This window comes from Oncorhynchus mykiss, chromosome 18, assembly GCF_057628025.1.
Source record: "Oncorhynchus mykiss isolate SJ-2025 chromosome 18, ASM5762802v1, whole genome shotgun sequence".
Taxonomy (NCBI): Eukaryota; Metazoa; Chordata; class Actinopteri; order Salmoniformes; family Salmonidae; genus Oncorhynchus; species Oncorhynchus mykiss.
In genome coordinates, this window is record NC_143039.1 from 56,927,378 (window position 1) to 56,940,689 (window position 13,312).

A 13,312-nucleotide genomic window follows, 5' to 3' on the forward strand; every position below is an offset into this window, starting at 1 on the left:
ACGTTAGCCAATTATCCAATTAACCAATCAGAGACCAAAGTGTAGCAACCATATAACCTCAGCAATCTACAAAGGGCATCTCCCACTCAATCGGCAGCTAAATAAATTGAAAACTACCAGACAAGTTCATTCTCACTAAAACATTTACTTTGATATAAAATCTAATATATTTTTTTAAATCCATGTTTTGTTTTTTGTAACATTTTAATTATAACGCCATCAATTCAACAATGAATGACATTTTACAGCATTTATTGATACATTTCACTGAACCTCTTCAAAATATCTTACGACATACAAAGGAAATATTGTTCATAGAAAAGTTTGAGCCCCTCATACACCTGGTTATAATGTACACGGATGATGCTTGGTGTTTATCTTCAACTGGTGAGGTTTGTCGTTGCAATGGGTCCTGTTCTGAATAGGGCACTTACGATTTGTGTTCCCAATGGCACCATATATATATATCACATCACTACTTTGGACCAGGGCCTCTGGTCCAAAGTAATGCATTTATGGGCAATAGGGTGCCATTTTGGATGCAGATTTCACCAAAGGTGACACATCTGAGTCTGGTAGGATTATACTTCAGGCAACGAGCTATTTTTATCTCCTTATCAAGTTCATCAGAAGCAGCAAAGACGTTTTTGAGTAGGTGACCCCAGTTGTGTGTGTACACAATCAATACACACACAAACACATCAATGACCAACCAAAGTTGGGCCAATGAAGACATAATTATCACCACTAGCACACCAACACAGTATCCAACTCTAAAACCACTTCTGTATCAATGACAGAACATATGGGAAGCTGAAGTAACTGTTGAAAAAGGATCAACCATCACAGCAAACATACAACTCAAATAATGTCAAGGCGCTCGTAATAATTCACAGTCACATGTCCATAAACTCCTCCTTCAGCCTCTGTAGTAGCTCATATGCACAAGGTGTACAAAACATTAGGAACATCTGCTCTTTCCACGACAGACTGACCAGGTGAAAGCTATGATCTGTTATTGATGTCACTTGTTAAATCCACTTCAATCAGTGTAGATGAAGGGGAGACAGGTTAAAGAAGGATTTAAGACAATTGAGAATATCACAGGAGGTTCATACCTTAATTGGGGAGGACAGCATCATGGTCATGGCTGGAGTGGAATAGTATCAAATACATCAAACACTTGGGTTCCATGTGTTTGATGCCATTCCGTTCGCTCCTTTCCAGATATTATGAGCCGTCCTCCCCTCAGCAGCCTCCACTGGTTTATGTGTGCCACTCAGAGGGTGAATAGGCAAGACTAAATATTTAAGTGCCTTTGAGCGGGGTATGGTTGTATGTGGAAGGCGCACCAGTTTGAGTGTCAAGAACTGCAATGCTGGCTGGGTTTTTCACACCCAAAAGGACATCCAGCCAACTTGAGAACTGTGGGAACCATTGGAGACAACATTGGCCAGCATCCCTGTGGAATGCTTGACACCTTGTAGAGTCCATGCCCAGATTAATTGAGGCTGTTCTGAGAGCAAAAGGGGATGCAACTCAATATTAGGAAGGTGTTCCTATTGTTTTGTACACAGTGTATATTCATGAATCAATGAGTACATATCATTAAAAAATCCAAAAATGGATGTATACTGAACAAAAATATGAAACGCAGCATGTAAAGTGTTGGTCCCATGTTTTATGAGCAGAAAAAAATATCCCAGAAAAAGTCCATATGCACAAAAACCTTATTTCTCTCAAATTGTGTGCACATCTCTGTTAGTGAGCATTTCTCCTTTGCCAAAATAATCGATCCACCCGACAGGTGTGGCATATCAAGAAGTTGATTAAAAAGCATGGTCATTACACAGATGCACCTTGTGCTGGGGACAATAAAAGGCCACTAAAATGTGCAGTTGTCACAACACAGTGCCACAGTTGTCTCAATTTTGAGGGAGTGTGCAATTGACATGCTGACTGCAGGAATGCCACCAGAGCTGTTGCCAGAGAATTGAATGTTAATTTTTCTACCATAAGCCGCCTCCAACGTCATTTTAGATCATTTGGCAGTACCTCCAACCGACCTCACAACTGCAGACCACGTGTAACCATGCCAGCCAAGAACCTCCACGTCTGGCTTCTTCACCTGCGGGATCATCTGAGACAGCCACCAGCTGAGAAGGATTTCTGTCTGTAATGATGCCCTTTTGTGGGGCAAAAACTCATTCTGATTGGTTCGGCCTGGCTCCCAAGCCTATGGCTGCACCCCTGCCCAGTCATGTGAAATTCATAAACTAGGGCCTAATCAATGTATTTTAATTAACTGGATTTTATTTTTTTATGAACTGTATCTCAGTAAAATCATTGAAATGGTTAAGTTTATATTTTTGTTAAATATAGCAACTGCTGATTGTGCTTTAGCCATTTTATTAAAGGGGCAATCAGTGCTAATATTGAAGGGGTAAAACAGCAGAGATAAAAACCCAATAGCCAAAACTCTGAACAAAATGTGCCTGGCCACCACAACAATCACACAATGTAGTGCTAGGTGCTAGTGTGTGGAGATATTAAAATAAGGCATAAAGTATGTTAATATCATGAAAGACAAGAGGATTTTGGCAATGGAAGACATTTAAAAAAGGCAATAATGCAGGTTAATGTTGGCGACAGTCTGCTCGTATGAAATATATTTTAAAACTTATGCCACTGTTTGAATGACACACTAAAACTACATTTTTTCAGATATTGATAACGTTTTCATTTTCACAACTGTTAGAAGCGCACAAATTATGACCTGCAAGGCAATAGGCCTGGGTCCCCAGAGCGTGCCTTCCTTTACCTCTGCCACCTACACCAAACGTAATAGGCTTAGTAGGAGTCTGTCGGAAGGAAACGTGGAGAAAGGGATTACCGTTAAATCCAGCGGGACCCAGAGGTGTGTGTCTGTTCTGGGGAAACCGAGGTGAAAACTGACAGTGAGAGGAGATCAGGTTAAAACACAAAATTGTATTTTTTAAATAGATCCTCTGGGCTCAGGGACAACTGTGTGCTGTGCTGCCTCCATCTCCTCTCTGAAGGGGAGAGGCATTGCATGCATAAGTAGACGTTCTGTGTGCTGACAATATACCGGTGTGTGTGTGTGTGTGTAAGAGACTTCTTGTTTGCTGTTTGACAATATATCTTCCCAGGCCCCAAGTAAACACTGTTTCTCAAGGTGATAGATAATAGCATGGTAAGTTATGAAAAGGAAAATAACTAAATAAAAGTGCATTTTTTCATCAAGTGATTGCCAGTGAAGTCATACCCCTAACCATTCCGTTCACACAGGTTTCATTTGGAACTCCACTGGCCTTCAGTTGTGAGAATTCAAGTCTAAATTAAAGCACTATATTTTAATAATACAAGCAGAACATTGGCTCTTCAGTTAAATACATCAATGTTTGTTTGGGGCCACAACACATTCCTTTATGTGTTTTGAATAAGCAGCTTGCTATCTCTGGACTTTAAATTATGGTGACTCAAGTTAATTACATTCCAAACACTCCATTCCTCAAAATTATTTTCATTATGGGGCAATCATGACACATTCCAGGACAATTATGACAATGGCTGACTGAGGTTATGCTAGGTTATGTCTGGGCTGGGGGTTATGCTAGGTTATGTCTGGGCTGGGGGTTATGCTAGGTTATGTCTGGGCTGGGGGTTATGCTAGGTTATGTCTGGGCTGGGGGTTATGCTAGATTATGTCTGGGCTGGGCTGGCATACCAAGATTTAGCCTGATCCCATAGTTTGCTCAGGGCCAGCTCAGAATACTGTCCTGTGTGATATGTCTCTTCAAACAGCTGGTTGTCTACAAATCCCAACCAACAGTATATCTTCGATTTTACCTGAGCAGTGGGAAGTGTGTGTGTGTGTGTGTGTGTTGATGGGGAGGAGCAGGGTTTGGTCACAGAATACTGGTAAAACCAGCCGTGCACAGTTTACGATCACTGAGGCGTGTCTAAATTGGAATTTAATTGCATCATATCTACACGGGATGCGGTCTCCCTGTTTCATAAATTGCATCCGAAGTACGATTATTAGCACCGAGACTGGGGTGAAATTTGTAGGCAAACAACTGAAGAGAGTTAAAGTTAACAGGTTAGCCTAAACCACTGGGGTGGCTAGCAAACACCTCTCCTTCTGAGAGACAAACAGCTGAATGTGCTTATGGACAGCCTTGCTCTGTTAACATTCAAAACAAAACATTTTTACAGCCTGGCTATCAACCCGTTGAGCTAGGTTTACCAATAGTCCTACATCTAAACCAATATCCAACTGCAAAGCCAAAATCTGACGTTTGAATTGTTCCCTTACAAGAAAAACAAACTCCCATTGTGTGGCCTCGACCACCAGAGCTAACAGTGGTGAATTAGGACTAGATACAAGTGCTTGATGTTGTGACTACAAGTCCCATGGTCCGCTCTCCTCCTATCCACATCAATTATCACGTGTCCCAGTCGAGCTCTCTGCAGGCAATCCTGACCAGTCGGAGCTCCAGTTCAAAGGCGTCAGGTCTCTCCTGAGGGTTGAACGACAGCATCTCCCGGATCAGCTGTTTCATGCCCGCGTTCATGCTCTTCATCCTGGCCGGGATCAGCAGCTCCATCTTGGGGTTCTCCAGGAGCGCCTCCCCGAGGGGCACGATCTCCTCCCCCTGCTGCACGTAGCTTCCCAGGAGCTCCTTCTGGGTCTCCACATCAACGAACGTGATCCGCTCCACCATGGCCCAGATGATGATACCCAGGGCAAAGATGTCTGCTTTAGCCGTGTAGTGGCCCTCCCACACCTCTGGAGCCATGTAGAAGTCCGTGCCGCACGCTGTGGAGAGGAAACACTTGTTGACGGAGGCTGGTTCCTCAGGGTTGAGGCCTGACGTGGAGCAGACCTTTGACAGCCCGAAGTCTGCCACCTTCAGTGTGGGCTCGGGGGTTCCCGCAAAGGTCCTTCCCTGGGAGATGAGGATGTTGTCAGGCTTCAGATCTCGGTGGATGATCTGGTTTCGGTGCAGGAAGGCCAGGGCACTTCCTAACTGCAGCATGAAGCTGGTGTTGGTCTTGCGGCTGGGTTTACGGGACAGCAAGTAAGCGTTCATATCTCCTCCGTCACAGAAGTCCATGACGAACCACAGATAGTAGGCACAACACGGGTCAAAGGTTATCTCTCCCTTCAGAGATGTCTCCACCAGCTGGAGATAGAACAGAGACAACAGAAAGGCTATCAGAAAGGCCATTAGTATTAATAGTACATCATATAGTAATTCAGCAGACAGCCAGACACAATCCAAAACAGACACTGTATATAAAGGCATTCAGTATGTGCCCATGCAGGAATTTTGCCCAAACCCATGGGGTTGCCAGCACCATGCTCTAACCAATGACTGTATTGCTCTGTATTCTGGAACACTTGGCTCGCTTCAGAAAATGCCACCAATAAGATGAATGCTGAACAGATCAAAAATAAATAGTTCAAAAAGACTGCTGGGAGCAAGCCGACAGGCTCTCTGTGTCAATTCCCATCACGTTTCAGAGGAAATGCTAACTGGAGGAAAATTACTAAGAAAACAGAACAAAATGCTATTTCTAGCAGCGGTACCTACCTGACAGGGAAACAGGGAAATTGATTATGTAATCTAAAGCACAGTGGCAGTCCTGATTATTGATAAGCCAAGATGGAAGAAGAAAAACACTTCTATTAAATTCCTTGAGGGGAGGGGGGGGGGGGGAGAATTTAACAAACAAGCAAAAGTGCCTTGTCTCGTGCCATTGGCTTTGAATTCACAGCGTGACTGCCAGCCTCCTCTGTGAGCCGTCAAATGGAGGGGTGTGTGTGTTGTCGGTTTCTGTCTCTTTGTGTTTTTTTGTTTTAAATCTAAACTCGTTGTGACGCCTCTGATCTTAGAAAGACTTCTGCTGTGGGAACTGGGTTAATCAAGCACACGTCTCCTTTTGACAGCTGACCAGATCTTAAAACCGATCCTCTCCCATAGAAAATGTGCTGCAGGTTTTTGACATGCACACACCAGCAGCACAACTATTTGGGTTTTGAATTACAGACGAATCAAATGCCTGACAATCTTTATGGTACAAAACAACACATTGACAGTCCCGCCACTTAGGGAAAACCAGTCTGTACACAAAATTGGTCAGTGAGCCAAGCCATCCGTAACCTAATAGATTGAAATAATTCACCAGCATCGCCAGTCAGACAATACAGTCCCTGGCCTCTGATCTATTATAATGATGGTTCCTCCCCCACACGGTAATCCTGTCCCATTATCAAAATGTTCTCCCTCTATAAGCAGCAGTAGAACAAGAAAAGACGACTCGGTCGGAACAAAGGATTCTGGGAAAGCGGCCAAGCCCAACATGCTGCAGTGTTTAACAAGCTCGTAGAGCGGATCGGACAATGTATGTGAGTGTGACAATGGCCCACGTGCCGCTGAGAGGCTACAATCAGTTGTTGCCAGGCCCTTTAAACCCTCGGTGAGCCAAGAGGGAGGAACATGTTGTTGGTAATAGACTAGACAGGTTGACTGGGGAGAGGAGTCCCTTTAAAACACTGTGCTCAATGAGGACATAAGATGCCCCCTTAAAAACCAGTGTTCAATGCACCACCTGACAGAGCCACAAGGATGACTAGCTAAACAGAACAGTCTTCTGAACTAACTAGTCACAGTATGAACACTCTGTAGAGGCATCCAACAGGCTGAATGAGAGGCCAAAACACTGGAAGCAACACTAGCTAACACCTTGAATTACTAGCAAACCCTGGACTAACCATTTCAGTCACCTCTGTGTCCGTCGGTACAGCCGTGTACTCTGCCACTTGTGGCTGGCAACAATATGTAGAACAGCCAGAAGGGAAAACAATCCAACACTCCCTTTATCAAGTAGCGTGACTGTGCTCAATGTCCAATACATCATCCTATAGCCAACATTGGGATCTACGGAGTGTGTGTATCGGTCCTGTCTTGTTCTACATAATTCAATCGTTATGATATGTTTGTTACATTAAGTTGTGTTATTGTAAACTTGTGTTATGGTAAATGTATTTAGGCTATCCTGGTGTTGTGTTTTCTATCACTTCTATAATTGCCCTTTGGTGAATTGAGTTTAGGAATTCAAAAAGAAGCTTCTCCACTAACATTCTACCCATCAACATAATCAGATTCCTTCACCTCTGCTCTGACCACATCCTCTTCGGCTGCCAAGTTGCTTCTCAGCATATGCGAGACAGAACCTTGAGGTTGAATGGTAAGTTCCGCCCTGCCAGCACAGATCCGTTTGTGAGGTTCTTCTGTGGCTGTGGTCTTTCAACAGATATGCTCAAGATGTGATTCCTCTGGTCTGAATTTGTAGTCTTCCATGTGCTTACAATGCATTTGAACTAGGGCCTAACCTTACTCATAAGTATCTGATATGTTAAGTAGGCTACATAAAGTTCAATATTTGGTGAGGGGGGATTCAAAACCTAGGCCTATCCTTAAAACCTACACATAAACCCACTTGTAGGCTTGGGGGGAATCCAGATTCTCATACTTACAGTGTGCCATACCGGGATATCCAAGGCTCTTCATCCAGGCGGGGCATTCTCTGCTGTTACCAAGCAAAGCTTAATTTTGGAGTAAGCTAACCACTTAACTAGCAACTAAATTAGCGAACAAATCGCACAACTGCAGAGCATTTTAGCACATTTTAGACAGTTAAGATATCTAGCAGACAAACAGTTGTGAATTCCATACTGCAACTAAATCACCTGACCCGTGCTGAAGAACAGTGAGTGACTCACAAGGCTCCAGTCTCTCATCGTTATGTGCTTGTAAACAAACACCACATGACTGGGGACTACCGGTAAGCTTCATAATGGAAAAGTATGTGACAGGTGACATATTGCACAAGTTGATGCAGGCATTTACTTAAAAAGTACCAACAAATATTCAAATGTACTTCAACTTCCAAAAATAGTTTGAGGTATTAAAACATTTTTTTTTTAGCCAATGGCTATTTCAAAATACTCCAGTATACTATATACCGCCCATACCCTACCCTCCTGGAGCCTATTTGAAGACATCATATATAACCCTCTCCTGTCCGCTAGCAGAGTCCTTTCATATGAGCAACCCTGTCACATTGACAAAGGGAAACCTGAACCCCAGTAGCCCTCCCATCTCCCCCAGTTGTTTTTTCCTCCTCCGCTTTCTGTACATTTGATGCAATGCATTGCTTTTACTAAAGTTCTAATGTATTACATTTGAATTATTTACTCATCTATTGTTTGTACTCATTGTGAATCCCTGTGCTTCATGTGTAAAAGGTGGTATCTATACATTTTGTTTTAAGTCTATTATCAATACATCCAGGTATAGCAGGGAGCTGGATCTGTGGTTCATCCTCTGGACAGGTCTATCTGCATTTTACTACAGCTAGCCTGTTATTTATCAATCTTTCTAGCCATCCATCCATATAAAATGTATTACCTCTAGGTACAGTGGGGAACTGGACCCATGGCTCATCCTCTGAGCCAGGTCATCTCTCTGCAGGACACACTCCTCCAGGTGAATGACGTTGGGGTGCTGGCTCTGGATACTGCTCAGGGCCCAGAATTCCCTGAGGGCCAGCTCTACATTCTCTGGGCTGTGGCAGCGGATCTTCTTCACGGCCATCCGGGCCCCGGTGCGTTTCACCAGCGCCTCGTACACCACGCCGTAGCTGCCACGCCCTACCTCCTGGATCAGCTCATACTTCGGCTGGCTGCTCACCATCCTCTTCCTCACTGTGTGTGTGTGGGGGGGGGGGATGGAGGCGGTGGGGTTAATGGGGTACCACTGATTGTTGTTGAGAGCTAGGTGGTCAGCAGAACAAACTGAGAATGTAACCCTGATAACCCTCAGTTACTGAATAATATCCCAACAAGGTGAGTTTATCCGTCATACTAAATTAAGAAAACCGTATGTGAGTTGACATGACAGCCCCCTGCTCCTGACCACATCAAAAACCCATAGCTATAGGCCTAGTCTAGATGTAGTCTGATAAGTTTTATCCCAGGAAAATGAACTAGCCACGTGACACACTGTCAGATGGATGACACAAATAACAGTGTTTAAGTTTTAGCAAGTAAAATTAGGACAGTTGGCTTTCTACCCGCAAGATAGCACTTGATCATGACTCCCAGTCCATTAAATTACACATAAGAGTCATTGAAGGAAGGCGTATTCTGTACTGGGGAGTTTTGTTAAGAGAGCTAACACTGGGCCTGAATGTTAAAATGCGTTACGGTTTGGTAGCATAAAGACGCTATCATACTTATTACAACAGTTCTCATTGATACCCGGCCATAGAGGGTTAGGGTACCCACCCGGCCATAGAGGGTTAGGGTACCCACCAGGCCATAGAGGGTTAGGGTACCCACCCGGCCATAGAGGGTTAGGGTACCCACCCGGCCATAGAGGGTTAGGGTACCCACCCGGCCATAGAGGGTTAGGGTACCCACCCGGCCATAGAGGGTTAGGGTACCCACCCGGCCATAGAGGGTTAGGGTACCCACCCGGCCATAGAGGGTTAGGGTACCCACCAGGCCATAGAGGGTTAGGGTACCCACCAGGCCATAGAGGGTTAGGGTACCCACCCGGCCATAGAGGGTTAGGGTACCCACCCGGCCATAGAGGGTTAGGGTACCCACCAGGCCATAGAGGGTTAGGGTACCCACCCGGCCATAGAGGGTTAGGGTACCCACCAGGCCATAGAGGGTTAGGGTACCCACCCGGCCATAGAGGGTTAGGGTACCCACCCGGCCATAGAGGGTTAGGGTACCCACCCGGCCATAGAGGGTTAGGGTACCCACCCGGCCATAGAGGGTTAGGGTACCCACCCGGCCATAGAGGGTTAGGGTACCCACCCGGCCATATCACCATAGAGCACATGTTTACGGGTGACAATTAGCGATCTAGCATGACCCGAACACCTGTGTGTACCAAAAGGCGGCCACGAGAAACGTTTGATCACTAAAAAATACTGTCGACGATAAACCCAGTTAAAACAGTGTACAGTAAGTGTATATTTTGCATTTGTGAAATTATTTGATGTGATACTAAAAGTAACAAGCTTTATGTTTCTATACTGAACAAAAATACAAATGCAACAATTTCAAAGATTTTACTGAGTCACAATTCATAAGGAAATCAGTATATTGAAATATTTTCATTAGGCCATAATCTATAGATTTCGCATGACTGGACAGGGATGCAACCATGGGGAGCCCGGCACAGCCAATCAGAATGAGTGTTTCCCTCACAAAAGGCTTCATTACAGACAGTAATACTCCTCTAAAACAACATTGGAGGCAGCTCATGGAAGAGAAATTAACATTACATTCTCTGGCAACAGCTCTGGTGGACATTCTTGCAGTCAGCATGCCATTTGCACACTCCCTAAACTTGAGACATCTGTGATATTGAGTTGTGTGACAAAACAGCACATTTTAAAGTGGCCTATTGCTGTCCCCGGCACAAGGTGCATCTGTGTAATGATCATGCTGTTTAATCAGCTTCTTGTTATGCCACGCCTGTCAGGTGAACGAATTGTCTTGGCAAAGGATACATGCTCACTCACAGGAATGTAAACAAATTTGTGCACCAAATTTGAGCTTAAGCTTTTTGTTTATATTGTACATTTCTGGGATCTTTTATTTCAACTCATGAAACATCGGACCAACACTTTACATGTTGCGTTTATATTTTTGTTCAGTGTTGAACCGTATCGCAATTTAGGAATCAATTCACGTTTAGATTGAGTTTTTGGCTGCCTGAGCCAGTCTACCTCAGACGATATCACATATCGTCCTTGGACCTTAACGAGTAATGGTAGGCTCCAAAAGATTACCCATTGGACTACCCGCAAGAGAGCAAATGTGCAAACGTGAACACCTGAGAGGCCAAAGCATGCGACATGTACACAAATCAACACTTCCCCCTCACAGATTTTACCTGTTATTTGCGCACTAACGCATTGCTGACAGCTACAGCATTTGAGGGGAAAGTTGAAGTTAGCTATGCCATTTCCTGACATGTCAGCCTACTGCCCAAATATGTACGAATAAATAAACATTATCAAATAGTAAATTCAGTGTAATTAGCTAAACTCTATGAGAATTAGCCTGCTAGCTAACACGGAAGCGAAACTGTTTTTAGTTAACGTTAGCTAGCTAGCAAGCAAAGGAAGAAACTGCTGGCTAAAAATACATGAATAGTTTGTTAGAATCATAACTACCGTTAGCTAGCTATATACATGTAAATTATATATTGCTATGTTGCCACAGGGGAATGTAGACAAGTTAGCTAGCTAGTTCAGTACCTTATGTCAGGGTTTCCCGAAACTCGGTCCTGGGTCCCCCGCCCGCTAGCTGCAGATTTTTTGCCCTAGTGATACATTAAATAAATCAAAGCTTGGTGATTTTTTGTTGTTAACTAGGCAAGTCAGTTAAGAAAACAAATTATTATTTACAATGACGGCCTGATGAGTTTGTTATTTTGAATCAGATTGGGCAAAAACCTAAACGTGAACCCGGGGGATGACCCGGTCTTACGTAAAGTAAACTACCTAACTAGTTAGCTCGACACCTTTATTGTTGTCCTTCTGCGCCAGCTTGTTCTGGCTCCGTACAATTCGGCTAGCTAACGTAACGCAGTCCCACACACCTGCGCACACGACCAAGCACCATGTCGCAGGGGCAGACAAAAGAGCTGGCTTCTTCTGAAGACGAGGAAAGGAAACAGAGTAGCTAACTATAACTCTAGCAAGCTACACATTTACCTGTTTTCCTCTTCCCTCAACGATTCATTTGTTGTTGACTTTCTCTGGCAGACAAGACAAGGTCCGTGGTGAGAGATCGCAAACCTGCAGCTCAAGTACCCCGTCAACAGCGCGCGCCCGATTGCTCGTTCCCAAAACAACACAGCCAGGGTGCTCTACAGCAGCAGCCGTGAGAAATACTGCCCCCTTCCTTTCACTTTTTTTGTTGAGCCTTTTGTGCAAGCTTCCAGCTAGCTGAAAGGGGAAATACAGTGCCTTGCGAAAGTATTCGGCCCCCTTGATCTTTGCGACCTTTTGCCACATTTCAGGCTTCAAACATACAGATATAAAACTGTATTTTTTTGTGAAGAATCAACAACAAGTGGGACACAATCATGAAGTGGAATGACATTTATTGGATATTTCAAACTTTTTTAACAAATCAAAAACTGAAAAATTGTCTGTGCAAAATTATTCAGCCCCTTTACTTTCAGTGCAGCAAACTCTCTCCAGAAGTTCAGTGAGGATCTCTGAATGATCCAATGTTGACCTAAATGACTAATGATGATAAATACAATCCACCTGTGTGTAATCAAGTCTCCGTATAAATGCACCTGCACTGTGATAGTCTCAGAGGTCCGTTAAAAGCGCAGAGAGCATCATGAAGAACAAGGAACACACCAGGCAGGTCCGAGATACTGTTGTGAAGAAGTTTAAAGCCGGATTTGGATACAAAAAGATTTCCCAAGCTTTAAACATCCCAAGGAGCACTGTGCAAGCGATAATATTGAAATGGAAGGAGTATCAGACCACTGCAAATCTACCAAGACCTGGCCGTCCCTCTAAACTTTCAGCTCATACAAGGAGAAGACTGATCAGAGATGCAGCCAAGAGGCCCATGATCGCTCTGGATGAACTGCAGAGATCTACAGCTGAGGTGGGAGACTCTGTCCATAGGACAACAATCAGTCGTATATTGCACAAATCTGGCCTTTATGGAAGAGTGGCAAGAAGAAAGCCATTTCTTAAAGATATCCATAAAAAGTGTAGGTTAAAGTTTGCCACAAGCCACCTGGGAGACACACCAAACATGTGGAAGAAGGTGCTCTGGTCAGATGAAACCAAAATTGAACTTTTTGGCAACAATGCAAAACGTTATGTTTGGCATAAAAGCAACACAGCTCATCACCCTGAACACAACATCCCCAGTGTCAAACATGGTGGTGGCAGCATCATGGTTTGGGCCTGCTTTTCTTCAGCAGGGACAGGGAAGATGGTTAAAATTGATGGGAAGATGGATGGAGCCAAATACAGGACCATTCTGGAAGAAAACCTGATGGAGTCTGCAAAATACCTGAGACTGGGACGGAGATTTGTCTTCCAACAAGACAATGATCCAAAACATAAAGCAAAATCTACAATGGAATGGTTCAAAAATAAACATATCCAGGTGTTAGAATGGCCAAGTCAAAGTCCAGACCTGAATCCAATCGAGAATCTG

The 13,312-nt window shown here is 44.0% G+C and overlaps 1 protein-coding gene across 2 annotated transcripts; it reads right to left on the reverse strand.

Moving 5' to 3' along the window:
* Positions 1 to 185: 185 nt before the first annotated feature.
* Positions 186 to 12,010, reverse strand: LOC110496415 (serine/threonine-protein kinase pdik1l). 2 transcript variants are annotated; one of them, XM_021572301.3, is made up of 3 exons: positions 11,833 to 12,010; positions 8,502 to 8,797; positions 186 to 5,210 (listed from the first exon to the last, which is right to left on the reverse strand). In XM_021572301.3, exons 2-3 carry the CDS (start codon positions 8,784 to 8,786, stop codon positions 4,470 to 4,472), a joined length of 1,026 nt encoding a protein of 341 aa, XP_021427976.1. In that variant the 5' UTR covers positions 8,787 to 8,797; positions 11,833 to 12,010; the 3' UTR covers positions 186 to 4,469. The 2 variants fall into 2 exon arrangements, with proteins under 2 accessions (XP_021427976.1, XP_090062946.1); XM_090206820.1 differs by lacking the exon at positions 11,833 to 12,010 and adding an exon at positions 11,374 to 11,722.
* Positions 12,011 to 13,312: the final 1,302 nt, after the last annotated feature.